The 27,402-nt window shown below is 42.7% G+C and overlaps 5 protein-coding genes and 1 long non-coding RNA gene across 10 annotated transcripts in view; 3 read left to right on the top strand and 3 right to left on the bottom strand.

Annotated features, from left to right (window-relative positions):
• The first annotated feature begins 514 nt into the window (after nt 1–514).
• Lama (phospholipase B domain containing lamina ancestor) lies at nt 515–12,849 on the top strand. Of its 3 annotated transcripts, none has more exons than XM_076819023.1 (7): nt 517–740; nt 8,034–8,300; nt 10,106–10,255; nt 10,537–10,783; nt 11,040–11,287; nt 11,513–11,744; nt 11,986–12,849. In XM_076819023.1, exons 2-7 carry the CDS (start codon nt 8,191–8,193, stop codon nt 12,631–12,633), a joined length of 1,635 nt encoding a protein of 544 aa, XP_076675138.1. In that variant the 5' UTR covers nt 517–740; nt 8,034–8,190; the 3' UTR covers nt 12,634–12,849. The 3 variants fall into 3 exon arrangements, with proteins under 3 accessions (XP_076675140.1, XP_076675138.1, XP_076675139.1); XM_076819024.1 differs by lacking the exon at nt 517–740 and adding an exon at nt 2,538–2,556; XM_076819025.1 differs by lacking the exon at nt 10,106–10,255 and having other exon boundaries at nt 515–740.
• LOC143372641 (uncharacterized) lies at nt 11,041–12,078 on the bottom strand. The gene is made up of 2 exons (XR_013086321.1): nt 11,960–12,078; nt 11,041–11,813 (listed from the first exon to the last, which is right to left on the bottom strand). It is a non-coding gene; the product is annotated as an uncharacterized LOC143372641 (long non-coding RNA).
• A 1,305-nt stretch (nt 12,850–14,154) lies between the features above and the next one.
• Nucleotides 14,155–24,342, top strand: Mu2 (mutator 2). 2 transcript variants are annotated; one of them, XM_076818982.1, is made up of 8 exons: nt 14,155–14,497; nt 14,685–14,783; nt 18,554–18,652; nt 19,284–19,463; nt 19,525–19,722; nt 19,783–23,674; nt 23,749–24,060; nt 24,127–24,342. In XM_076818982.1, exons 1-8 carry the CDS (start codon nt 14,399–14,401, stop codon nt 24,336–24,338), a joined length of 5,091 nt encoding a protein of 1,696 aa, XP_076675097.1. In that variant the 5' UTR covers nt 14,155–14,398; the 3' UTR covers nt 24,339–24,342. The 2 variants fall into 2 exon arrangements, with proteins under 2 accessions (XP_076675097.1, XP_076675096.1); XM_076818981.1 differs by having other exon boundaries at nt 14,156–14,497; nt 19,546–23,674.
• On the bottom strand, nt 15,198–17,963 carry Jhe (juvenile hormone esterase). The gene is made up of 8 exons (XM_076819022.1): nt 17,507–17,963; nt 17,101–17,401; nt 16,680–16,877; nt 16,416–16,594; nt 16,183–16,348; nt 15,774–16,109; nt 15,578–15,704; nt 15,198–15,490 (listed from the first exon to the last, which is right to left on the bottom strand). The coding sequence occupies exons 1-8, from the start codon at nt 17,699–17,701 to the stop codon at nt 15,286–15,288; spliced, it is 1,707 nt and encodes a 568-aa protein (XP_076675137.1). The 5' UTR covers nt 17,702–17,963; the 3' UTR covers nt 15,198–15,285.
• Nucleotides 24,343–24,621: 279 nt separating the features above from the next.
• Nucleotides 24,622–26,965, bottom strand: LOC143372640 (nuclear protein 1). The gene is made up of 2 exons (XM_076819062.1): nt 26,635–26,965; nt 24,622–26,143 (listed from the first exon to the last, which is right to left on the bottom strand). The coding sequence occupies exon 1, from the start codon at nt 26,845–26,847 to the stop codon at nt 26,638–26,640; it is 210 nt and encodes a 69-aa protein (XP_076675177.1). The 5' UTR covers nt 26,848–26,965; the 3' UTR covers nt 24,622–26,143; nt 26,635–26,637.
• A 136-nt stretch (nt 26,966–27,101) lies between these two features.
• Nucleotides 27,102–27,402, top strand: part of LOC143372630 (phytanoyl-CoA dioxygenase, peroxisomal-like) — a 66,689-nt gene continuing 66,388 nt past the window's right edge. Inside the window, exon 1 of one of the 2 annotated variants that reach the window (XM_076819042.1) lies at nt 27,102–27,288. In XM_076819042.1, coding sequence (XP_076675157.1) covers nt 27,112–27,288 — 177 coding nt within the window. In that variant the 5' untranslated portion in view covers nt 27,102–27,111. The remainder of the gene's footprint in view (nt 27,289–27,402) is intronic. The other variant, XM_076819045.1, reaches the window with a different exon arrangement.

The following is a 27,402-nucleotide window of genomic DNA, read 5'->3' as shown; positions in this document are numbered from 1 at the left end:
TTTCAATAACTAAAAAGTAAAAAATAAAAAAAATTAAAAAAAAAATTAAAACCGTCTTCAAAACATATATGCAGTAAAAAGTAAAAATTTCCCTTATTTCATAAAACAATTGACAACCATAGATTAAATAAGAAAAAAATGTATTTTTTACTTATTAGTGCATTTTTATGTTTTTGAAGTCGTTTTTAATTCTTTTTTAAACTGGTCTTTATTAAGTTTATACTAAGAAACTGAATATTTTTAAATTTCAGTTTTAAATTTCTAATTAAATTGGCACTAGATTCTACAAAATGGGTTGAAAGAAGCAAGAGTGTTTCATGATCTGATTCGCTGTTATCATCGCCAGGGTTGTCTTTTCATTGCTACATTTTTGGAGAAAAAAAAGTTTACGGACGCCTTTGCTTTCGCGGCATGCATCTTTCTTGATGCGGGGGTTTTGTGCGGGGCGCCGCGACGACGCGTCCCGGCAGTGCCGACGGTATAATAAAGGACGTCGACGCCGATTGGCGAGAGACTCGATGGGAAGGGAACGTGCTTCCACTCGAAATTGTGTGCAGACGGGTCGCGGTGGCAGTCGACAAGCAACGAGTGCTCGCGCTTGGACTTCAGTGTCGGAGCAACTGGTCCACGTCGTAAAGTCGCGGCAAATCAAGCACACCGAGGGAATGTAATCTCCGTACGAATGACCGATCATCTACCCGTCTACGACGCGCTCCAATTCAGAGACACCATCGGCCAAGGTGAGCGCATTTCCCTGAACCGAGCTTCGCCGGTTCATCACTCGCCGTGATCGCGCGTGTGGCTTGCTTCGTCGCGCACGCGGGATCACGCGACCATTCCGACGACTCCGGCTGATCGAAGGATCTATCCGGCTGATGCATTTCCTTCTACCGGATCTATTACGCAGCTATTAAACTTCGTGGATGATTCGAATTCACCATCAATTTATTCTCAACCGATTCGCTGACTGGCTTCGTGGTGCTCCGTTTCTCATACAGTAGTGGTGGTCGAAAGAATGTTAGAAGCTTCTAAGGAACTCAACGCTAGGCTTTACGTATTGTATCGGTATCGCTAGTCTGTTTCACGATCTCTTGCAATTCATGGGGATATGAATTATATATGAATATAGATATTATACAATTCTTTGCACTGGAACCGTGGCAAGGTTTTTTTTGACCGGCGCTGTAGCAACGCTGATTAAAAAGTTGTTAATATTGTTTATAATCGCGCGACCGAGCGTGGCTGACGCGGCAGCCGGAGCGTTTCAAGCGTGTCCTAAAGTGCATTTCGAGCACGTGCTGAGTTTCAAGTGGCAACGATCCTTCGCAAGCCTCTGTTTCAAGCGTCACTGGGAAAACTGTGATCCCTTTGGTCCGGATGACCGAATCAGCGCGATTAAGGGTGTATTGGAGTTATCTTCAAAATGGTACCAAGATAGATGAAAATATCTGCCGAGTTTCAATTGTTTTCACTACACCGTTTTAACCCTCGGTTGTCACGCCTGCTTTTTCGAACGTCGTTGTCACACTGAGTCAATTTCACCCTGCCGATTTTCAATCAGTTGTTATTTAAAAACTATTTGTTAAATTAAGTCTGAAAAATTCTGAGATAAAGCTTGAACGTTGTAGAACATATGCCCATCGTTGAAAGTTGGCGTTTAAAGCGTCATCGTGATGAAAAAAAATTTGAAGCAATAAGAGTGCCGACAAAAAGTTTTTTTGCTCAAAAAATTGCAGGGTCAATTTGGCCCAGTGTGACAACGGAGGGTTAAAGAAGTAAATTGTAACTTGAGAAAACTTCACTTGGCAAAAGTTTAGTACAAAATGCTTGAAAAAGCATTCGTGAAGTGAAAAATAGCTTGAAAAATGCGACCAAAGCTTATCTGCTTAAGCATCCACACATGGCATAGTGCTAACTGGGCTGATGCGACCTATCGCTGAGTCCTTGCAAACGTCTTATTTTCACACTCTACCCCCCTCCCCATTCTTGTTCTCTCTATTTTTCCGAATCTATTTTCGGGTCAAGCATAATAACAGCGACGCTGAGCCTCGCCCTTTCTATACTTTGCGTTTCCTAACTCCACGACGTTGTATTGATTATTTTATAAAGAATAAAGACGATTTATTATTATTATTATTATTATTTGTTTAATATTGCACGTCCGTATACATTTTTAAACTCGAGAGGTGGGACAGGTTGAAAAAGTGGAAAATTCCTGAGGATTCTAATCGGAGCGCTGGCGTTAATCTTCGTGAACTTTGCTATCGTTCGGCCTTTTTTCCTCGATTGCCGGGCACACGTGCCATTTACGAGCGGGCCCGCGCGATTGCATCTTACTTGCCACCTTTGCATCCCCCTGTTTCCGCTGGACAGGTATAATTGGTTGGAGAAGTTTGTACAGCTATCAGTCGCTCCAAGTGTGAAGCAGATGGTATGTTCGAGTGAAGTTGCTTGGCATGAAGTACCTTCCCGAAGTTCCGCGCCACTGCATAGTTGTGTGCGTTTGATTACTTGAAAAGCCGCGTTAGAACTTCACCGCGAAGGAAATACGACGAAGTAAGTTCAATCATTATAATCACATCGTTCGAAAGAGGCTTCGAGCTAAAACAAAAAAAAATACTGCAATTTCTATCGAGTACTCACTATTACATAAGCAAATGAATCAGCAAGTGAGACAAATAAATACGGTGTATTAATATTCTTAGTAGCCTGTGTGGGATTTAGAGATTTCTTGAATTCATTAAACATGCATAATTGGGTGTAGAATTACCGCGCACTCTGATTGAATCTCGATGCCGAACCGATGCTCGGAGAAGAAGACAAACGTTGGAACGGCTTCGGCGGAAAAGAAACGCATAGAACGTCGCTGCTTCTACGAAGTACCTAGCAAAGGCTTTTAAAATGAACTGGTTTATTACTATCCTACTTGGAATATGGTACGATAAGTCGAGTTGATAATTGTCGGGCGATAAGCAGGTTGAAAGAGTTCATGTTCGTATTGATTTGCGCTGACTGAATCGCGAGCACGTGGTGCATTGGGCGGGAAAAAATTGGTGCGACGGATCAGCGGCATTCTTTCCCTCCTTCGCCGAGGAAAGTGTCTCGAGCAATTCAGCAGGGATGACTGTTGAGCTAGGAAGTAAGACTCACGCGCGAAGAGACTCGAGTTAATCATCTTCCCCCGGAGATACGTTAGCCACCGAGGCACGAGGGCAGACACGGTTTTATATACCACGTGCTTCTCGGCGGTCCCGGCTCGCGAAACTTTCCTCGTCGTCGTCGCGAAAAATAAAACTGTTATACAATTTAACGCGAAAACAAAGTCCCGCCGTTTTGATTTACTACCGCCCGCACGCTCCGCAGATATTACTGGGGCAATTAAATTTGAATTTATAACACCGCTAACGCTTACAATTGCTAATTAAACTAGCACCGCGTATCGTAAGGCACCTCCGTCTACCGCGCAACGCAAACTCGAGACTGATGGAAAATTTACGGAGACACTCTCGAAGCAGCAGAATATCCCCCGGTGGTGCAAGAAAATGGAAGAAAAAATTCTCCCGCATAATTCCCGCGAACCTGATCGAATGAAATTGATATACACGCATTTTGTATGCATCCGGATCAAGCAACGCCTTTTTTTTCTCTCTCTGTGCGACGACGCACCCAGTTGCCGGGGAATAATTCATATTGGTTTCCAGCTGCAGAAGAACATTAAGTCCCGAGATACGCGGCGACGGTTCTTAAAATTGTCCGGCACAATTTTCTGAAGCGCTCCAGATATGCCTAGCGACATTTCTCGTTCTCCCGAACCTGTCGCGGGGAATGCACGCGCTTTTACACATCGGCGTTAAAGGTGTCGCCTTTTGGTGCCGCGAGAATGCGTGGGAAATTATTTTTAGGCTGCTGCCAGACAGATATTCTACTTGGTCTATTTAAGCGCATCCGCGACTGCGGGGCAACGTTTCTTTTCCTCCGCGTAACGCACTGCCGTGTAAATCCTTTGTCCAGGAAGTATTATAATTTTCACGTTAATTTGTACTTGCAAGGGAAGATCCCGAACTCGAAAATTCAAAAAAGGCTGAAACTTTGTGAATGTGTAGGGGATTTCCTCCTGGTTATAACGAAATTTGTTGCTGCCCAAATTCACTCGAAGGGGGTGAAATTAACCCCTGAAAAATCGGCTATTTCCCGATGTTGTGTCATAACTCGTGAACTCTAAAATAATTTGTTCACCAAATGATAGATCTAATTGAATCAAGTAACTGTTGTCGTGAAACTTTTTCTCTATCTCTTACAGTTCGCGAATTATAACAGAAAAATCGGAAAATAGCCGATTTTTCAGGGGTTAATTTCACCCCCTTTGAGCGAATTTGAGCAGCAAACAAAATTTTCGCTGTAATCAGGAGGAAATCGCCTACATATTCACAAAGTTTCAGAATTTTTGGAATTTTCGGGTTCGGGATCTTCCCTTGTTAGTAAAGTTCGTGAGAAATCATCAAGTTTAACTCTCCGTGGCCATTTTCGTATTTTTTTAATCTTTTAACTTTTGAGTGATAATTGTGCATTCGTAATACCTACTCATACAATCGTGCTCTAATAGTCTCTAGAAATGTAAATCTTGATATATTGAAATTTGTATCGGAAAAAAAATAGTTGTGGATAAAAGCGATTTTTCTTTTTAAAATTCGCCAAATTTTTTAATTTCGTTATTAAGGTCTAAACATGTACAGAAATATGGGTTAAAAACAATAATTTCACCACTCAAGCTACCACTTTTTATTAAAAAATAAATTTAACAGATCCCTTGTCAAGGTAAATAAATGGCTGCGATTTCTTCTAAAAGAAATTTCTTCGTGGTATGCAATGCTGATGGAAATCTGCACGGTATTGTGCAACATCTTTCGCGTCAACAACAAATATAATGCATCGTATTAAACGTTTCTCTAAACCCTTGAGCTGCTCGATATGTATTCGTGTAATCAGAGCTTAGCTGTATATGTCAAGCACTTGAGAAAAGCTGGGATTGGCTCGGTTCCCGTGAGTCACTTCTAAACGACGAAAGCCTTAAGTGAAATTTATTCGATTAGGGAAATTAAAAAAAAATGAATTGAAATATCGAGCAGTGAACTATGCCTCCTGAAGCGCCATTAGTCGTGCATTTCAAACACGATCGACTTGATTAACATCCATCTGCTGCGATTAGATGCAGTTAGCAATGATTCTCTCCATCGCACCTGCCACGCGCTACCCGGAATAATTCTAAAAATATGTTCAACCATCGCTTTGCGAGTTTAAGAAATTTGTAATTGAAAGTGGCGGAAGAAAATAAAATTCATTGAAACGTTCAAGTGGATGTTTACAAATCTTACTGCTCGTTCTTCCTGGAATACCTCTAACTTATCATTCCTAATCTCGCTTCTCCCACTTTAATGGCTCCACTGGCGCCGCAAATTTTATTCACTCTTGCAATATCGTCACCGTTGCATAATTACTCTATTCCTGCTTCGTAGCAACATCGCAGCAGGACGTTAACGACCCAAAAGACCACTTAACGACAATTTTTCTTGTTAGTACCCGTGGCTGCCTAGCGATTCGCAGTTGCGCAATTCGGTGGTGATAAACGAGTTCACTGGGTGAACGATAAATAATTAGAGGGAGCTAAATGTATCTAATTACAAATATCGACCGTAGAGATCGCGGATGAGCTGGCCTTAACCTTCCGCGACGATTCGTATGCCTCCATTAACGTGTCGAGTTCTTCTATTTCTTCCAAAGATCTCTGAAGACTCGCAAAATAACTCTGCTTCGCTACAGTATAAATTAGACTTTCCGTTCTCATTTAATTTAACATCTAATTTTAATTGTAGCGTCCTCTGCGCCTGGATTTTGGATCTATTCTGCAGCCTATAGCAGAGTCATTAAAACAAAGATTCTTGTGGCACATAGTTCATCGAAATCGGTTCAGTAGTTTTTGAGTTTTGCGCTTTCAAACATACATACGTAATGGCACGAACATTTTTGTACATATAGATAGATCACCACCAGGAATTGAATATTGCTCAATGAAAAACTCCTGACTTCCCTTCTACCCTTATCGCCGATCATCCCCTACTGCCACGCGAGTAGTTACCATTCAACTATACGCGGGCGCTGAAAAGATTTGCGGCTTTCTTGAGTCACTTTTTGTATTAATAGCAACACGGTCTCATAAGTTCGCCGATTTGCCCGCGTGCGTTTTAATCGCGGGTGCCAAATACCAGCGGTAGAGGAGAATTCGACCTTAACCTTCGTCACGTTCCTCTCTTGCGCCAGTGGACGGTGGACAGTATCGTTTCGTAAACTTGCGCTATCGCAGATAACTAGAGTAGACGCTAAATTATTATAGACGTGCGATATTCCACGGGAGGGAAATGTAAAGGCCGTTCCACGCATATTAGTTCTGTGTGTTCAGTAGCAGAGTTGGGCATCATTCGTTATTCACGAATAACTTCAGTTTCATTCGCAATTTTTATTTCAAGTTATTCGTCTAATTTATTCGGATAATGCCCAACTCTGTTCAGTAGACACCGAAAGAGTTTGGAGCGGAGCTCGGAACTGCGGTGCAGAACACAGTGGAGCAATGGGGTTCTACTCGGAGCACGGAAAATTTTTACTGCTCCAGATTATTTTTTTTTATAAAAGCAGATGAATTAAATTTTTTAAATTCTAATTTCCTAGAGAAAATATTATGTTGTTGGCTAAGAACTGTGAAATTGATCGCCGGCGTTGCCACGTGCAAATGTTGCGCTTGGAGCACCAAGCGGAACCGAAGGATTTTCATGTCGAAGCGGAGCAATTAAAAATTGGTCCACTTCAATCCCCTGCACCGAAGACATTGACACCGAGTGTCACCGGAAACAAAGAGGCGATTCAGGCGGAATTGATCTGTACGGATCAGCCTTTATCCGGTTGCCACGCGATCGATCTCGATTTTCCATTGATACGAATACCATCGACGATGGCCTTGATTGCTTCAGCGATTCGACGCATACGCAACTTGCGATCGCTGTGTAATAATTGAGGCGTCGGAGTGGACAAGGCTGAGCGCAAATGGAAGAAAACCTTCGGCCGAGTCGTCCATGTAGGTGATCCCCAGGCCACTGTCGTTACGAAATTACCAAGGACCATCGATAACGCAGGGTGTATTCTGGCCAAGCGCGCGAGTTTCATTACCATTTTTCAGAATTTTTTGTAGGCAATCAAAGTAAGCGTAGTACACAACGGTTTCCCTAAAAACTTAATTGTCCTTTTAACTGTATTAACAAATTTTCTTGCCGCGATAAATTTAGTATGAAATGTCTGTATGGAGACATGAAGATTGTCCGTTTTTGCGGAGTCGTCCAATTGGCTGCCACGAAAATTGTATTCAGTAAGAATATGGCTATCATCTGGATCGAGATAATTCAATAAAATAAATTTCTTCGCATAATGGCGCCAAGTTAAACAGAAAACTCCGTTTTCTTCCCAGACCCCCTTTCTGTTCTGACATCTGTACATTTCATATTAATTTTTTCGCGACAAAAAAATTTATAAATATAGTTAAAAGGACGATTAAAATTTTACGGAAAACGTTGTGTACCACCCTTACTTTGATTGCCCATAAAAAAATTCAGAAAAATGGTAATGAAATCTCGCGCTAGACCAGAATATCCCCTTAACTCATTCGAATAGGACGACCAGTGGCTTCGATGCTATGCAACATAAAACCTTAGGCCAAGTCTCGTGCCTTCGAAAGGAAAGAAAATCTCCAAGGTTAAATCACTATTCGATCGTTTAATCCCTCGACGTTTTACCGAAGTTCGCGCTTCTCTCTGAAAAGGGGCCTCTTTTCAAAACTCTGTGCCATTCGAAGCGCCGAGTCAGGCTTCTGTGTTAGCCGTTCAAATATCCTTCAAACGGGTTAAGTTCTATCGTAGTTTGATCTAAGACAAGTTCAAGTCGATTCTCGCTAGCAAGTCGTCCATTAACGGTCGTTTATTTGTTTGTTCCAGTGACCACGGGACCAGCGCGCATCATCGGCAGCTTTTAAAGCGCCTGAAGAGGCTGTAGACCAAGCTTCTGTAATCGATGGGTTGAGAACGCGAAATTCGTGCTTTTCAGCTACCTTTTTTCTTCTTGTAACCAAGGTGTATCGCTCACCGATGAGCCATGCTGAAGGTAGTAGGAGCCTCCTGGCTGCAGACACGCATCTCCACCTACATCCTCGTCGCCGTAGCCTTGCTGGGAATCGGGGCCATCATTCTCAGCGAGTTCGGACAGTAAGTTCATTCATTCGCACCACGCATTTCCTATACTATGCTATCCGCCTTAAATCCGGGCACCCACCTGGAAGTTGAGCCATGCTATAGTAAGTTTGAAAAAATTAGCATCAATAGATCCCTATAGAACTATTTCCACTAGAGTTGTTACTGTTTGACCCGTCGGGTACCCGGCTACCCGGACATTACCCGGAATAATTTCAAGCAATTGAATATAGTATTGTCTGTGATTGTCTGTGGTATAGTCTGATGTTAGCCGAAAATGGCTTGAAGTTATTCCGGGTAGCCGGGTACCCGACGGGTCAAAAAGTCATTTTCCACCAAAAGTTAAGCTAACAAGGCGAGGACACCATGTGATAGACATCGATTTTGATGAGCCTTGGCACGATGGATCTGTGTCGATAATAAGTAAATAGGTGACCGAGCGTTTCTGCCAATGGGCCTTGATAATAGAGATATTTACATGTAAATTATTAAAAATTTCATAGTGGGGTTTTAGTGGGTAGAAATCCCACAACTACCCCGGCGCCCGCGGGGAATTCCCTTCTGGAGGCGTCAGGGTGCCTTTGGATGACATCTTCACGTTAAAAAAAAATTTATGAATTACTTTTTTTTATAAATTCTTTTTTTTTAACTTGGGGAAATCTTCAAAAGGCACCCCGACGCCTCCAGAGGGGAATAATCCTCGCGGGCGCCAGGGTAGTTGTGGGATTTTTACCCACTAAAACCCCACGGCCACTAAAATTTTTTAATAATTTACATGTAAATATCTCTATTATTAAGACCCATTGGCAGAAACGCTCGGACACCTATTTACTGATTTTCGATCAAAATCGATGTCTACCACATGGTTTTATCTGCTATCTTCCAGCAACTGTTATTACAACGATGATTTGAATTCTTTAGATTAGAAAATGGAATGACATTTTAAGGGATTCGGAGCGTCTCGAAATCGATCAAGGGATTAATATGCCCAATTTTTCGATTTTAGTTTTCTAGAGTCGATAGGGATCGCTGCTCCGAAATCTTTCCCATTCCAGAACTAGTCTAATCTAGTTAGTTGGTTTAAGTGTTTAGCGGGGGATAGAACTAGTCCGGCTCGGATCGAAGTGTCAGCACAGCATTTCTTCCAGTTCTCCCCGACTCTGCCTCGGCAACCGTGGAGGCGCGTGTCACGCGTTGCACGCGTGTGCTAGCAAGTTGTAGCGGCGGTGGAGCATCAGCGTTTTCGCGGTGACAAGCTGGATGAGACCGGTCGCTGCTCGAGTATCGAGTGTCGCGCGACGTCTGGATTCTCGAATTCGCGCCGCGGTCTTGGATATCGCGGGTCGTCTGGCGAGGATGCACGGGCCACCCGGTCGGGCGGCGAGTGTGGTTTATCTTGTTGCTTGTGGCGCCGACAGAGGCACAATTTCCCCGAAGAGATAAACGGCGACTTGTTTCTTTTAAGAGCGTGTCGGCTGTCGTTGTTTGCGCTTGCCATTATCGTTTGCGCGTGGATCATGCTGGACACTTGCTATGTGGAACAGAGATTAGACTGTTTGCCTCTTGATTTCAGGTCCCTCGAGGATAGTTCCTTTTTGCAGATCTAACAAAGGGGTGGCAGGCAATTTCGCCACGCGTCCTGGGGAATTGTATTTTATAAGAATTGTTGAGCTTCTAGGGCGCCTTTAGTTTGTAATGGCACAGCTTCTATGCGTTGCGCTGTGGAGGCGGGTGGTTTCTTTTGGGAAATGTACGTTGAAACTGTTGAATAGACATTCTTGTTTTAATTTAACCATTTCTGCTTCCGCGTGTGTTGGCAGTGTTGAACAAGATGGCACTTATTCAGCAACCGTACTTTGGAACCGCAAAGGAGGATACCGCATTGACTTTTGGGGCCAAGGCAATGATCTAACCGCCGTGCCGATGCACGCTGCTCGAGCCTACTATAAGACTGGGATTTTTGAGCAGGGGTAGGTCCACGTTATCGCACCTGTTGCGTCAGATCGATCAGTATATAGGTGTCTGCATCTGTTTGGTACGAGTACATGAGACTGATCAGATGTCATTTACATTACATGAAGAATGAAGTAGCTTGGAAGAGAAAATAGTAGCTCACAAGAGGTAGAGTAGCTTAGAAAACCAGTTGTCCATAACAATTCAGATACTGTAATTGAAAAGCTCTTCCTTTCCTCAAAGAACCGCAACGACATTCCCGCGTGCGCATTAATTAACAGTGCGACTAACATTGCAGATGGTCGTACATCGAAATAGAAACATCTTCAAAATACCCCGACACCGTACAAGCCTACGCCGCCGGTCTTTTAGAAGGAAGCCTCACTTGGCAACTGATCCATCACCATTGGTACAACACCATCAGGCCCCAATGCGAAGAAAAGCCCGCCGAGTGCCGAAAGTTAACGCGATATCTTCGAGACAACACATCCGTCATCCGCAAGCGCGCTGAGCTGCTAGAATCTACAGATCCTTTTTGGCATATGGTACGCTACGTCAACAATTGGTTCTTCACAAATCAAGCCATTCCGTTCCCAGGTCCATTTAATTGCCCACTACCAAGTCCAAGATCTCAGCATTGCAAAAGCCCTATACAGACACAAAAGAAAATCCCATTACTTGGATGACCCGTTTCACCGCCAAACTCATCATAAACGGCAGACTGACTCGATAGTATCTCGCTTCATGCGTATAGAGTAGTTGCCGAAATAATCGAATAATTCAAGCTAATGTTCCCTGCAGGTACGATTATTTTACACCCAATTGGATGGTTTAGAAGCTGGCTGGAAGCATGCCGTGCGTCGGAGCCGTAAATCGGTGTCATTGGAATCCGACGACTTCCTTTGGCTGGCTCTGGCTTCCGACATGCCTGCTTTCCAACGAGTCTTCAACATCTCAGACATCCCCACGAGTTCCATAATCTACGTGAAATCTCTACCGAGGGACAATTCGGAGCCGTTAATCGCGATTGGTCACAACACCGCCGCACCGTGAGTACAACCTTCACCTCGTACGCCTAGCTCCATTTCCGGCAATTCAGTGCGCAAACCGACTGACAAATTTTACGTTTCCTAGCGGCAAGGACGGCTTCGATAAACGTGGGTAAAACGGTATAACCAGTAAATCGTCGATCGATAAAAGTCGAGTAGAAATAGGCATCGCTAAGGCGTGGCTTAGCAGAGCCCGCTAATGTCCCTCTGCCTTTCGTCTTCTAGGTACACGCAAATGCTGAGGCTCTTGAAGAAGTACACGTTCGGCTCCACCGCGCTGAAAACTGCCACGTCGATACCCAGACGATCGATCGTGATGTCGTCCTATCCTGGGGCACTGTCATCCAAGGACGAGTTTTACACAGTGCGCGGTGACAATCATGAGTTGGTCGTTTCTGGGACGTCCTTGCTGGCGTCGAATCAGAGCGAATGGAGCTTCTTGTATCCGAAAGATCATGTAGGTCTAAGAGCCATTGCATCGCCGCAGGGTTTCCCAAATTACTCTCCTCAAAGTGTGCATGGATGCCTGTTGAGCGAAAGAAATCGAAGGAGAGCTGAATTTGTGTAACAAAAATAAGAAGCTTTCGATAATTAGCTTGCAATCAGGGCGAGAGGAACATAATTTAGGAAACACTGTCTACGTATTTCCATTTCTAATTGTAAGACAGATACCTCTAATTAAAACCACACTTTCGTAGGTAATGCTATCTGTGAGATTAATGGCAGCGAATCGCTTGGCAACGAGCGGCCAGACTTGGTTCGAAACGATGTCCCATCAAAACGGAGGTGCCTCTGTGAACCAGTGGATCACCTTCGAGCCTCGTTCCATGGCCATGCTGCTGGTGGAGCAGTTGCCAAGCGTCACTGTTGCCATGAATTACACGGAGGAGTTCAAGAAAGCCGGCTACGTGTGCTACGTCGGCGCGTCCAACTTCCAAAACGTCAACGAAATCGTACGGCCTGCCAAGGAGGTGATCGCGTGGAGGGACAGCTTAGCGCGCCTGCAGGAGAATGTCACCACGTTCCAGCAATTCCGAGAGATGATGCGTGGATGCAGCCAGGAAGAATGCACTGCCGAGAATGAGAATCCACGAGCAGATCCACCGCTGGGTTTGACATATCGGGGAGACTTGGAGGATCAACCTTTGCCCTACGGCGTAATAGATACGAAAATATTGGCTATCGATCAGGACGGCACTGAAACGTTCGAGGCTGTTTCGGGACCAGCCACATCGCGATTGCGACCACCTTTCAGGTGGTCGGAAAGCTTCCCCAATATTTCGCACATAGGACACCCAGATATTTTCGAATTCGGGAGTGTCAGTCCGACATGGGTCTGGGTCTGATTAACGTTACTAACCATACTTATTAAAATGTACTTATGTGCCTACAAACACGAATTGAATAATCGAAATACCTCCAGTCAATTCCTTGCGGGTGGATCTTGCTTTCTTTTATAGATCAAATTTTTAATTATGATGTTTAAACACTTTCTTTTTAATAGCTGGCTCATATGTTAGCCACCTGTGGTGAAGTTTTATGAAATAAAGGTAAAAGCATAACTGTCTGTTTCTCTGAAAATGATCTTCCTTGACGTATGTATCCCAAGTGTGGTAAGCTTATCGGGGTTATTAATTATTTGTACTGGGCGGTTGCTGTACGGAAGCCCTCACACACCCAAAGCTCTTCCTAGGAAAAAAATTATGTTTTGGGATGTCTTTGGAGATTTGAACCTTCTGGTAATCACGCTGCAAAATTCGGCAACATTCGGGCTTTTTGTCTCAGTGAATACAATGAATAACAATGTCAAACTTTTTTTCATTTATTAAGCTACTTGTAATGTTTATGGAACAATTTTTTAAATACTCTTTTAATTGTGTTTTTTCAATGTTATTTGGAGTTCAAAATCGCGCCTCTGAAAAGAAATACCTCCCTGGCGGGAGTGATTTAAGCTCACGTACTCATCTGAAACAAAAAAACCAAGCTGATTCTTAATCATTATGAGTACCGCTATCGCAGGTGCCAGAATTAGCCACGTAAGTCAAAATTTAACAAAATTGCGCGCATTCAAACTTCAAGTAAAAATGGAAAATTTCGAAACTAAGAAGACGAAACGTAAGAAGAAAAAGTTACTTGTCCCTCCTGCAGAGGGTATTAGTGTTACATGTGAACAATACCACGTTTACTTTCTTATGTTTCTTTTACACCGTGCCATAACCACGTATTTAATACCAAGTAGGTTTCAAAACTTGTAATGACTTCATGCACCTCCAATAAAAAGTTTTATAAAGTAAAATATTTTAACTTTTAAAATTAATTAAACTGAAAAAATGAGAGTCGATTAACGACCAAACAAATATTTATCGTTATGTAAAATACTTATTTTATGAGGATAAATTATACTTAGGATAATATTATAATAAACACACACTAAGACTTTGTTTCAATTGTACAAATATTTATTTATTTGTTGCACGTACAATTTCTGTACTTTTTACATCGCATATATTAAAATGTTCTTCGCAAACATAAGAATTTGGCGTTATTTTTTAATTAAGGAGCCCCGACCACTTATTTAAACCGTCAGCACACTTTGGTGCCTTGAAAAGGGTGATATTCACAGCACTTGATTGTTTATTGTAACAACCTTTTACACAACACTGCCGTCCCATATTACCAATGTTCGTTTTCCCTTGTAAAAGAAACATAAGGAAGTAAACTTGATATTGTTCACATGTTACACTAATACCCTCTGCAGGAGGGACAAGTAACTTTTTCTTTAAGATCACAGCAGTTTTGTGATGGGGGTAGCGTAGTCGTGTCTTTCTTACACCGTGAGATAAAGTAGTGGCGGGAAAAACCGGGAACAGTTAGTCTTCCGCGTATCGCGGTCTTTTATATCATATTTGACTAGATTTTCGTTAACAGTTTTTAAATAATCCATAAACTTCTCGATTTATTACCTCATTCGTGCGCGATAGTTACTAGTAAATTCATAGTCCTACGCGTCAGATGAGGTTATCTCATGAAAGATTCGTTGACTCTAAGGAAAATCGTAAAAATAGTCGAAAGTCGCCTAAAAATTACGTCCCGTTTCAGTAAATTCTCTTTATGATGGATATTCCTCCGACACAAGTTCTCTTTGATGATTCTGCACTGACCCAAAGGTTAACTCAATCGTTGCGACAAGAACCTGAAGATGAAATACAGGTATAGATGAATTAAACATTAAACATTCCTTACATTTCTCTTTCTCCAATCGTCTTTTATATTACCGAATACACGTCATCACTTGTAAAATGGTTTCCTTGAGATGCAATGAATACTGCTCATCTTAATCAATGATATATTCTTTACTTGATTTTTATAAATTTTTATGGTCGCTTGTAAATTTTAGGTCGGTGTGTTGACGATTGAGGAATATCCGTATGCGATCAAGAAGGGGGTCACTCAAATCGGGAGGCACCCTAATTGCAGTATTGTATTGGATAATCAAGTAAGTTCTTGATGGCTGTTTTCACTTTTCAACGAATTATGCAATATAAATATTGCCATTGGGTGGGAATGACAAATGATTAAGGTAGCATTGCAGGAATTCTACATACTGTTTAGTTGGGCGTAACGTGTGTATTTAAATCGATTCTGAGAATGGATGTAAAATTGCGGGCACAAGAAACTGTGTAGCGCAAGTGTATGTTTGCGTGGCAGTTTCAGAGCTCACTGCTTTTAAATGCAATTGAGGTACAATTAGCCACTTTAGTACAGTTTAAATTAATTTTGAATACTTTTATGTAATAAAACGATTCCTTTCACTTAATTTGTGTTTGCTAATTCACAAAATGTTTTTCCTCATCTCTACATGATAATATTTGGAAATATGTGGGGCGGAAATAATAAAGCAGCTGATAAATATGTTATAATTATATATTTTCTCATAAATGAAGAGTATAAAATTATGTCTGCGTAACTTCTAAAACATCCTCGTGTAGAGTACATGTTTATAATTCTTCTTTCGCTATATTCCCACTAGACGTACTGCTTAATTTGTTTTCATTAAAATCAATAGTATTCCAGAAATTTTTCTGCCCCAAGTTTTCATTATTATCCATATGAATATTGTCCGGTCCAGAAATATTTAAATACTGGAACGTCTTGTCATTTGGATTTAATTTCGGCCATTGAGTGCCACCCACGTTTGGAATTCTAAATTGTAAGCGAAGAATACACAAGAATATCCCAAAATTGTTTACTTAAGCCACCATGATCGCACGATTGATCATTTCTACTTACCCGTCTGTTGCCAGTGATACCCAGAGCTGAATCAGAGCTTGCTGCATTTTCAGATCCTTCTCTGTTCTCGTGGAATCCATATAAGGAGTATCTACAACAGCGTATGCATCGTCCCCGTGGCTCACACCTGTACAAAGTATTCAGTATACCTCCACTCTTTTTTTATCATACTATTATCCCCCTCTAAAGAGCGTACCGTAATTAGTATCAGTTCCACTCATAGCTCGGCTCAAGCTGTCGGAGCCTCTGTAAGAATAATAGTAATACCAAACGGGTTGCTGATTAACTTTAGCCTGCATTATGGCTGCCTTTTCGCTATCAATAACAAAGAATCGATCACCAGCCATCTGGATCAGAGAGTTCGTTGTCGTGTTGTCTATCTTTGCTGATCCGAAGTAGTGTGTCTTTATGAGCCTGGCAACTTCGGCATGCTTCTCCTTAGGTAAAGTGTAATTGTAATCAAGGAAATGAGGAGCGAGGAGGTCCCAATTCTCTTCCAACATCGTCAGGGCTTCTGGTTTAGCGACGAACTCTATAAGATGCATTGTGCCAGGAAGCTGTCATGATTGCAGCGACATTTTCGTAATTATTTTCGAAAATTCTACCTGCAACTGGGTAAAGCCCTTCTTCGCTGGTAACTCCAGTGACCCAAGGAACGTCATGAACACCACCACTGCTCACGATCTCCACGGGAGGACGATCGATGAATGGTTCTTCCGACAGCTTCTCCGTGACGGGTCCGAAGGGTGTGAATGGATTGAAATAAAATCGCTGAAATGAATTATTCCTCGTAAAGTAATTGCCTTTTTGCAGTTGTATGTGAACAGAGGCTACTTACCATAAATTCGCGAGTAGATTCAACCATAGGTCTAGAAGGCCGATATCTCAGGCAGCGGACCATTTCCTTTCTGTTGGCAGTGGGGCAGCCCATCAGGGCTGCTACATGTTTCGCTTTCTCCAATGAGCTTTCCGTCTGCGTCCAACAATCGAACGCCGTGCCACTGATAGACAAGCCGCCTGCGTCACGCGAGATCGGGAGATTGTACAAGATTAACGCCAATAAGAGTTTAATTGTCTGCTATCGAGATAGCGCGTTCGATACCTTGGAAAAGACCAGCGCTCATGGGTGACAGGTAGTGATAATGGACGCTCACACCACCCGCGCTCAAGCCGACCAAAGTCACCCTCTTTGGATCACCACCGAACCACTCGATATTCTCTGAAACCCATCTGAGGGCCATGCTCTGGTCCTTGAGTCCCATGTTTCCGGGAACTATTTCGTCCTCCGTGCTGAGGAAACCTTCGAGGGAAATCATTGATGCGTCAGTCTCGATTCATCTCAAACAATGTTCTTAAAAATACGAAAGCTACAAGGAGAAGAATCATATTTCCATCTTCTAAATGGTACAGCTATCAAACGCAACAGCGCGTACTTTTATCTATTTCAAGTTCATCCACGAAGATCTACTATTAAAAATTATCCGAATACATCTAGCAGACTGTAATTAGCTGTTTCAAGGTACCCAATATTCCCAGACGGTAATTGATCGTAACGAACACGACGTCGTGGTCCATAAGGAATTTGCCGCCCATGTCCATCCCACTGCCGAACTGAAAGGCCCCACCGTGTATCCAGAAGAGCACCGGCATCGGCTTGGAGGACATTTTGTTGTGCACCGGCACGTATATGTTCAAGTAGAGGCAGTCTTCAGCACCGAGCACTTTCTCATTCGGACTCTCTGCCATTTGGGTGTACTGCAAGCAAGGGGAGCCGAATTTCGTCGCAGGAAGCTCTCCAATCCATGGCGGTACCCTGTGAGGCGGCTGAACAACACGTCGTCATACAAATAAAAAACCACAGACTTCCAACGTTGCATAGATATTGCTTAACAGTTTCAGCAGCTTTGGAAGCTGAGCATGCTTTATTACCTTGAATCGGAGCTTGCCGATGGGGGGCAGCGCATAAGGAACCCCTTCGTAGGCTTCATACTGTCTTCCATTGGCAGAGATCTTGCGGTAGCCCCTGATAGCACCCAAAGGTGTTCTGACCGTCGGTGCTTCCTCCAGGCTCCATGCCAATGTTACGAAACCGAGGAGCAGAAGCAGGCACGCCAGCTTCGTCATCTTCGACACAGTGATGCATACGCCACTCACCTCTCGTATTTATTGCCCACTTTTGGATAGACGCCCGCCTGTGTGCGTTGAATTAGATAAGTACAACAAACAACCAGCGCGGTGCAGTTCTCGAACGGATGTGAATATAAGTCGGCTAATTATCGCTGCAGTAAACTACATTTCGTTCGAAGATTATCAACGCGCAGACAGGGACGGATTGTGGTTCTGTTGTAACGCGAGCCTCGTAATTTATATACAAGCGAGCCGTGGGAGAATATCGACGTTAATTTCTCTTATTATTAGTCCCTAAGTGAGATAAGATAAAGCTCCTGGGTCACTACGCTAGCGGGGAAGGTGTTCTATTTGCTCTAATACGATCTGGTACCATTCGAGCATTTAAATTCAGCCTGTATAGCCCGATTGGAGCAATTCAACTAATGTGTTTTGCTCGCCGCAGCAGAACGTCACGTAACTACTTTGAAACGCAGAAAATATACACGAAAGGACATTGTACCGTATGAATTCAATTCGAGCACATTATGTATTGTGAATTCTGATAAGAGCATTGACGTCTCTGCCGCAATCGTGCGTTTAAATCTGCTGTTATGCGACAAATAGCAATGCGATCGTAAACAATGGTATCGATAGAAGACGTCAGTTAACAGAAAAGTTGTATAAAAATTAGATTGTATATAGATTGCTAGCCACTCACCTTGTTATTTTCGTAAAACACGCGCAGTCTACCTATATTATATATTAACGAGGTTTTTATTTTGAATTATGTCTCGTTGACTGGGAGAAAAGGCACATGCAAGAATATTATGATGATAGTTCGTAAAGAAATTACTTTTTTTGTTGCAGACTGTATCTAAAAAGCATGCTGAGATCGAGGCTAATAGTAGCGAGACATCGGCATGGATCTGTGACCTGAATTCGTCTAATAAAACAAAGCTGAATAATGTAATGAGATTCTATTATCTGTACAGATGTGATTAGATTCAGTTTAGATTCAGATCCCTTGATTCTTCACTGACTGTTAAAATCCTCAGCTCGTAGATTGAGATATAAATATTCCATACTCTTCCGTCGTAGCACCGGGTTCAACTGATAATTCCAATCAGTGGAACTTGACACCCTCATTGTAGTTTATTTTTCAATCGTTTATGAGCAATATCTTTTGCATTCAGCCACACATTTGACAATCTGAAGTGCACATTTCACCGTACTAGTTGAGGGTTAAATTGGTCACTTGAATGGACAGTTTATAGTAGAGAGGCTTCCAGATATAAGCCATGCCCTTCCCAATATATATTCTCCATTGATTACAACAGATTAATGATCTATAACGTGAGCGAATGAATGTCTATCACAAAACGTGCTTCAATTCATCCTCATACTCCCGCATAATAAAATTGGCTGAGCACTGTTCGAAACAATCATGGCTTACACCTGAAAGCCTCGAAGAGTACACGCCACAAGTACCTAGAGCGCGAAAGTCTCAAGTATCCAACCGAAAAGGGGCCCTCGAAGAATAACACGATCCTCGACGAATAAAAGACACCCCCGCTGCTACTTTCACTTTCCTGTTTAGACAATTCTAAGGCATGGCCGGTGGTACGAGCTGAAAGATGGAAGCTCTGTAGACTTCGGCATGGTGCATGGGATTTACACGGTCCACCGCCCATGCGAGCGATTCATCCCAGAGACCCCGGTACCAACTTGTCGAAAGGAGCAGCAAATGACGATTCCAGCAACACCCGACTCGTCGTTGGTAATTATGCTCGGTCTTGCAGGGAAATTTTTTTCTACGTTATCCTGTATGCTTTACGTAGAACAATTCGTCCACATTGCAGGAGAATATTTCCATGATCCCCGCGACACAAGCTGGCGATGAGGAAGCAATCTTTCGGCGTCCGTCTGTTCCGCAAAGGACCTCCAACAACAGCAGGAAGAGTTTCATTCAAGACTCTTCCGCGGAGGACAGCATCATGGACAATTCGCAATGTTTCGGAGATCGAGGAAAGGAAAACGTAGGTGTACCAAGAGTCAGTATTCACGATATGGAGACGCAGAAGTCATTCGAATTGGAGGGTGACACCGTGGTGGATATTCACGACGTCGAGACTCAAAAGATCTGCTTGGTAAGCATCAGGGCTCTTGGGAAGGCCCTACCTAAACGGCAGATTGATATCCACGACATGGAAACGCAGCACGAGGAAGATGTCGAGACGCAATGCATTCCAACTAATATACACGACATTGATACGCAACACGAGGAGGACATCCACAAGATCCTGACGCCGAAAAAGAGTAGTGCTAAAAATGTTTCAGCTGGAAAAGACGAAAGCATTAGTGATGTCGAGAATAGAGAATTAGGGAAGAGAAAGCTAACAGCAGACGAAGGGAAGGATGCTAATAACCTCGAACAAAACGCATCTGAGAAAGCTTCAACTGCGAAAGTTGAGGGTGCTACGACAAGTACTGAACAGACAGACAATGTTCAAAGAGGTTCGCAGGAAAATCAACAATTATCTCTAAGCACAAACTTCGAAGATGAATCGGAATTCGATAGGAGTCGTGACTTGCTTGGTTCGCAGAATTTGTTCGATTTCGTTGAGGACGACGATTCGCTGGACGAGGCAAAATCGAAGTCAGCTACGTCTGTCAATAAAACGACAGAAAACAGCAGCGACGAGAACATATTCGACGCAGCGACGCAAGTCAAAGTCGACGATGAGAACATCTTCGAAGCCGCGACTCAACGGATTGCTCTTCCGTTTAAAGCAGGCCTTATGGACGAAGACTCTGACGACACCGACCAGGAAGGCGTGTTTCAAAGGTATTCACGCAAAGACAGTCAAGATAGCGCGGGGCCAGCGAAGAGCCAATTGCCTATGAACGATGATTCGGATACCGACGAGGAAGGTCGTTTCACGGAAATAGCTTTGAAGGAAAAACGAGAATCTTGTTCTTTCGAGGTGCGGCAGAACGTGAGTAAAGAAACTAAGAATGATGCTGGGTCGAGCAAAGACTCTGACAATCTCTTCGACACGCTCACGCAACATGTAAACCAAAAGAACAAAGATCCAACAGCGATAGAGGGCAGCAAGGCTGATGTGGACTTCGACACGCCTACTCAGGTGATCGCGACGAATGAACCTGAAGCTTATACGAGACCAGAGTCTGATACGGATGTGGACGTCGACGACTTAGCAGCAACGCAAATTCTACCAAGTGAATTTTACGCAGAAGCAAGTAAAGCTTCCGTGGTCTCGGCGAAAAGTAAAGTAGCGGTTAATGAAGAGGAGGAAGATATCACTGAAATGGAGGATAATACAGCTACTCAAATACTTAATTTCTCGGAAAAGGTTGCAGATGCCGATGACAAGGAATCACGTAAATCATTCATTCTAATTCCTAGCCCCGCCGAAGAACGCAGCGTTGAGGATATTGATTACGAGATGGCGCCTACGCAGCTGCTCAGTGAGATTGAAAGGATGCCTCTACCGAATTCTAGCGGGAATGGTAAGAACACGCCGAAGAAATCGCATAAAGTTACTTCAGACGATACTTTGGAGAGAAACTTAAACAAAATGTTCGACGATGTGAACGAGGAGGATCTGAACAATCAATCGCAAATATCGACTCAGGTGCTTACAAACGTGTTGCAATCGTCGCAGTGCGAAGATGCGTCCAACGATACGCCTAATGCCGATAGTAGATCGCCAGAAATCAGTAAGGTAAAGAGGTTTGCACGAGGCAGAAGAAGCAAAGTACCGACAGGCTCTGTTTCGGATTCATCGCCAGGGAGGAAGTCTAGTAGGTCCGACTTGAACACTACAGCGAATGTAAAGTCACAAAACACGGGACAATATTTATCTGCTCTTACTTCGCCGCGAAAACGTAATATTTTAGTAGACTCCCAAGATTCTGTTACCCCTATTGAAATCGTATCTGACAATAGTAAAGCAGAGGAACCTGCTACGAGATCAGAAACAGTTGATGCCACGAATAAACGCAATAGTGTTGCTGATGCAGTATTCAAGCCATCGCCTAAAGGTGTAACAACGCCAAGATCGAGGAGACACGAAGAGGAATCAAAATCTTGTAAATTGATTTTAGATAAAATGGACTTCAAATCAAAGAACGACAGAAATGTATTGGAAGAATCTCCAGCTAGTGAGAACTCTGACACGTTGATCGGCATTATACCACATCGACGGAGCTCTATATTATTGGAGGATGATGAGGATATTTTAGCTGGATTCCCTGAAGTGAGGATTTCAGGTACCCTGTCGAATCCAGCGAGCCCAACAACCTCGTCATCGCGTCAATTCAGAATGGGCAGTGGTAGAAATCGTTCGAAGCAAGACCCGAAGAAGGTTGCACCTAAGAAAAGAGTAAAGGTACCGCGAAAATCGGTTGCTCGAATAAACGTGGAGAACACCGAGCCTTATCGCACCATCAGCAAGCCAAACTCTTCAGCACTTTTGGCAAGCTGTGGCAGTTTTGACGTCGACAGAGCGTCTATGCCTATGCACGAAAGCGACGACGAGGAACCAGCGAAAAACACCTCCAGGCGATTACGAAAATCGAAAGGAAGCGAATCATTGGCGCACGAAAAATCGGTCTCCTTTGCCCACACGCAAGAACAAGCAACCCGTATCCCTTCCATTCAACGCAACGTAAGGACGCGAAATTCCACCAAAAACAATGTTGATCGTTCGTCTGTTTTTCAGGTGGGAAAAGAAGCTCCGGTAGCGAATGCAGAACTTGCGAAAATAACTGTATCGAACGCTTTGCGAGTCGGGAAACGATCGGGCGTGGATCTGAATGAGGGTAGCAACGCGAAGAAGCGTAAGGAGGACGTCAACGAGGATGTACCTGCGCCTACGAAAGGTGGGAGGAGGAACGCTAGGAGTAGTATTGTCACCAGGAGAAACCCGGAAAACATTCTCAACTACGTGGTCAAAAAGAGTTCGCCACTGGGCGTAGAAACTTGGGATACCTCGAATCTACCGCGTAGTCATTTGAACTTACTGTCTAAGCAGTTCGTGGTAAAGGTGACTAGAATCTCTCCGAGCATATCAGCAGAGCCGATTGCTGAGGGGATCGTCAGTAACGAAACCAATCAAAGTGTACGTTCCAGCGTTAGTAGTCAAAGTACATTGAGCAGCTTAAATAGGACGGAGAGCGTAGTAACTGGTCAGGGTATGGAGAGAAAAAGATACACAAGTCAAAGAGTGGGCAATAAACGTCAACGTGAAGTAGAAGATATCAATTCGCAGTTTGGAGAAGAGTCACAGGAAGTGGAGATGATCATGAATGCTTCCCTTAAAGTGCAAGCCATTCGTTTAGAGATGGAGAAGAAGAAAGACGTAAGCGAGGGTAACACTACTAGAACAAGAAATGCTAGAAAACGTGTGGCTGTAAATGCCCTTTTGGACGTCGATCTCTCAGAAAACAGTGCTCCCTCAGACTCGTCTGAATCCGATAATGTAGATTTGAAGATACTCGCTGCGAAAGCCAACCGACTGAAAATTTCAAGGTCCAAAACCCGCAATATCGCTGATGCTACTGTAGACTTGCCCACTGTAAGTGCAACGAGAAACAGTAAAAAGCCATCCAAATCAACTCGTGGCCATCACAAATCGATTGCTGATTCACCAGTGGAGGAGTCCACAAAAGTTTCCACTAATGAAACCACTGCAAGTAGTACCACCGGTCAAGTTACGGTTCCTAAAAAAAGGGGAAGAAAGCCGAAAATGAAAAAACAAGAGGAAGATATCATAAAAGACAATACTTCTTTAGGGATGAATTCCAGTCTTGATACTGCGTCAGTCCTCCTTTCCATGCCATCTAGAACTCGTAGGGGTATATCTTCTTCGTTCACGACGTCGTCGCCGTTCAAAGTCAGACACAAAGTTCTATTCACGGGCATCGAAAATACGTTACGTTACAGCAATGTATTAAGGAAACTAGGTGAGTACGAGATGCGTACACGACGAAGAATTGTAATTTCAACCGCGCGTAACATTGATTTCGTCTTTTTACAGGTGCGTCTCAAGTGGAGGATCCAACAAAATGCAGTGTGTTGGTCACGGATAAAGTTCGAAGGACGTTCAAGTTCCTGTGCGCTTTAGCACAGTCTGTGCCAATAGTCACGATCGATTGGTTAACCGACAGCGGGAAAGCGGGCCAGTTCGTCGAGTTGGAGAACTATATATTGAAGGACCCTGCTGCGGAAGTTAAATTTGGATTCAAGTTAAGAGGCAGCCTCGACAAAGCGAGGGAACAAAAACTTTTGTTAGGGTATACCGTCGTATTAACATCGAACGTGACGCCTCCGCCCATACCAGAATGGAAAAGTACGTCTTTTTGATGCCAAATATCGTTGATTATTTAATACGGGCTACTAAGATATTTTTCTACAGGCATAATCAGTTCCTGCAGTGGCAAGCCCTTAGTACGACCACCGGCGACGTGGCCGGAAAAAGCAGTGATCATTTCGACTGACGAAGACTTAAAGATCGCTAAAAAATTCCTAGCAAATGCTCCAAAGTCTGTAACCGTACAATCAACAGAGTTCATTTTAACAGGCATTTTGAAGCAGGAGTTGAATTTTATAAAATATAAATTAACGTGATCTATTTTAAAGTGTTTAATGTACCGAACGCAATACGATAATTTTTCAAATTCATAACATATACGTGTGTACATATTTTAGAAAAGCAACGGAAGATTTAAGGGGTCTTTCCACTGTGACGCCCTGATAAAGTACCGCTGTTTGGGACTTTTTTCTGCCATACAAAAAATGTGTTTACTAAAGTGAGGTTTTGCCTATCTATTAATACGTGTTTTGAGAATACAAAATTATTTTTTTCACATTTTTGTAATGCTTGCCTGCGCCAAAATAGGTGGGTATAGTATGCGCTGTAAAAAAAAAACGCCTCGACTGCGGACTCGATTATCGAGTAACCGTGTGTCTGAAACAAAAAAACCAAAAATATTTCTAATCAGTATTATTGTTGCTATGGCAGGGACTAAAATTAATTACATTTATGACGAATTGACAAAATGGTGGACGTTCAAAGTTGACCTATCGAAATTAGCTAAATTTTTTAATCGTTCTGAGACGCAAAAGATTACAAAAATACAACGAAAATGTGTGATTCTAGTCCCTGCCATAGCGACAGTCATACTGATTACAAATCTTTTTGGTTTTTTTGTTTCAGACACACGGTTCCTCGAAAATCGAGTCCACAGTCGAGGCGTCTTTTTTTTACAGCGCATACTACACCCACCTATTTTGGCGCAAACAAGCATTTCAAAAATGTGAAAAAAATAATTTTGTATTCTCAAAACACGTATTAATAGATAGGCAAGACCTGACTTTAGTAAACACATTATTTTTATGGCAAAAAAAAGTTCCAAACAGCGGCACTTTATCAGGGCGTCATAGTAGAAACATCCCTTAAGGCACGTGGGTTATAATATTTATTTTTACGAAGACTCATGGATACTTACTTTGATATTATTCGAAATATTTCTCAGTATTAATCGTGATTTTTAAAATCGGTCTTATACAGCGGTTACATAGTATTGATGCATTATTTTTATTACATATTATATGTTGTTAAATGTCAGTAACGATGCTTTACAGAAGGAAAATGTTTCTTAATTTCTACGCCAATGCATCGTCGACTTATGCATTTTTTACAATATCTAAACACAGAATGGTAATATTTCGCAGGGATTGCAGGGTATTGAATTTGGAACTAATTTTTTTTTCGTTTTTTTAATAATTATAAACTTTTTATTTCATTATTCTTCAAAATTACATATATGGTCATTTTTATCCAGTACTTCCAAGTGCCCAACAAATTCGAAGTTAAGAAAGAAAAGCAGTGTGAAGTTAACAAATATGTACCTCAGGGGGATACTTTAAAAAATAAATGCGTGTTTTTAACGTTCACACTGGATGAAATATTAAATCATAGTGAATCACTAAATACTAGAGATTGAGCAATTTTGTTTCAGCATCGATTTAAACAAAATATTCCTAACTAGATACTGCTCAATATCTGCGAATTTTGACAGTGTGCGCGAATTCAATACATAAACGTAACTTAAGAATTCTTATCACATCGCCAGGACCACAAGCTCAGGCTGATCCCGAATTAACGGCAGTCCTAACTAGGACATTGGTTATTTACCCTATAAATCACAATGAAACCATGAAAAAAAAATAGCGATGATTATTAAAGATGCAGCCTATTTGTACTAAGTGCTAATGATTATCTTATCCTACAGTAAGGGATCTATGTTCAGCGACTATATGCACTGCTGAGAATAAAGGAAATGGAATTTTTCTTGTTTAATATAGCTTCAGTCTGTCAAAATCGACAAACGGAATACTCTTCCCGCGGGCAGGACACAAACTCCAAGATCCTGAAACAGAAACGCATAAAACGATTGTTAATTACAAAAACTATCTCAGTTCGTCGCCCATTAAATTACTTCCAACTACGTATATCCATTGAAAACAGTCAGATATGTTTTGACGTTCTTCCGCGCAGTTATCTCATCGCGAAGAAGCATAAACGGCAACAAGTGTGCGTTCGCGTAACAAATGAGTCACCTTTAAAATGGTTGCGCAGTAATGAAAAAAAAAACAAAGGACGGTAGTAGCCGGGTCGTTTACACAAAGAGAAAATTATACAGAGCAAAAATGAAGTTCGCTCGACTGAAATTCTCTAATCAGCGGTTGAAATGAATATGATCATGAGCCGCGATTAGAATTGCATATACGCTGCGAAATACCGTGAATGTAAACAACGACGCACAATCCGGCCAAGGTTGCAGATCGAGCCTGCACTCGGTGCCACGTAGTTTCACTAACAATGAAACAGCGTGCAAAATTCCATCGGAATTGAACTTACAATTTACGCCTTGGTCTTTCCAACATTCCGTTTGTTGTGCTCGGAGTTCATCAGTTTGGTCAAGATCTTTCTGGAATGGCCGCACGGATCGAAGTGATTTGTGTGTGTCAGTGCCTCGCGTTTGCTTCGCTGTTTGCCACTGTGCCCGGTGAATATATGCTTGTCGTAATCGTAATTGAAGTGCTCGTACTCGTCAACGTAGTAGTCAGACATAGCTCATCAGAGAATTTTCGAAAGGTGCGTTTAGAAAAAAACAACAGCGTAGACACCGGCGAGGAAAGATCCTGTCACTCCTATGTTTGGTTGAAACTGGTCTAAACGAAGCTCCCCGCGTCTCTTTATATAGGCTCTCTAAAACGCGAAGCGCACGCGCAGAGCGCAGTGATGCCTCTAGTATTTCGAACGCCTGACGCGAATACGTTTCAACCGTTAAGTCTATTTTATAACATAAATCGGCTTTGATTCAGTTCGTTTTAAATGGAAAAGCGTGCGTTAGCTTTCGTCGCGTGTCGGGGCACGTTCGCGAAGTGTAATCTCGTTGGAAACACGAGACAGAGATTGTCCTGGAATTCAGAAGTTTCTAGGAGCCGACTGGCGGCCACCGCGTTACCGGTTCCGACGATTAACGGAAACATCTGTCATGGCTGCGGAGAGGTTCGTAACTGCTTATTTAATAAAAAAAAATCGCATTCACTCGATATTCAGAGCTACCCAATCCTCCATCTATTCCACGCGATCGTGCCTTTAGTTATACATTCATCGTATTAC

This window comes from Andrena cerasifolii, chromosome 8, assembly GCF_050908995.1.
Source record: "Andrena cerasifolii isolate SP2316 chromosome 8, iyAndCera1_principal, whole genome shotgun sequence".
NCBI lineage: Eukaryota > Metazoa > Arthropoda > Insecta > Hymenoptera > Andrenidae > Andrena > Andrena cerasifolii.
The sequence above is the reverse complement of the archived record's forward strand: the minus strand, read 5'-3'. Positions and strand labels throughout refer to the sequence as shown.

What these genes read in the sequence shown, in the direction of transcription:
- Lama (XM_076819023.1), top strand. Translation starts at nt 8,191, where the DNA reads ATGCTGAAGGTAGTAGGAGCCTCCTGGCTGCAGACACGCATCTCCACC. An exon ending in ACTGGGATTTTTGAGCAGGG is followed by an intron (nt 10,256 to 10,536) that starts GTAGGTCCACGT and finishes CTAACATTGCAG; the next exon opens with ATGGTCGTACATCGAAATAG. An exon ending in TCTTGTATCCGAAAGATCAT is followed by an intron (nt 11,745 to 11,985) that starts GTAGGTCTAAGA and finishes ACACTTTCGTAG; the next exon opens with GTAATGCTATCTGTGAGATT.
- Mu2 (XM_076818981.1), top strand. Translation starts at nt 14,399, where the DNA reads ATGATGGATATTCCTCCGACACAAGTTCTCTTTGATGATTCTGCACTG. An exon ending in CAACACCCGACTCGTCGTTG is followed by an intron (nt 19,464 to 19,545) that starts GTAATTATGCTC and finishes TCCACATTGCAG; the next exon opens with GAGAATATTTCCATGATCCC. An exon ending in GCCCATACCAGAATGGAAAA is followed by an intron (nt 24,061 to 24,126) that starts GTACGTCTTTTT and finishes ATTTTTCTACAG; the next exon opens with GCATAATCAGTTCCTGCAGT.
- LOC143372640 (XM_076819062.1), bottom strand. Translation starts at nt 26,847, where the DNA reads ATGTCTGACTACTACGTTGACGAGTACGAGCACTTCAATTACGATTAC.
- Jhe (XM_076819022.1), bottom strand. Translation starts at nt 17,701, where the DNA reads ATGACGAAGCTGGCGTGCCTGCTTCTGCTCCTCGGTTTCGTAACATTG. An exon ending in AATCTACTCGCGAATTTATG is followed by an intron (nt 16,349 to 16,415) that starts GTAAGTAGCCTC and finishes AATTCATTTCAG; the next exon opens with CGATTTTATTTCAATCCATT. An exon ending in TGGAACTGATACTAATTACG is followed by an intron (nt 15,705 to 15,773) that starts GTACGCTCTTTA and finishes TACTTTGTACAG; the next exon opens with GTGTGAGCCACGGGGACGAT.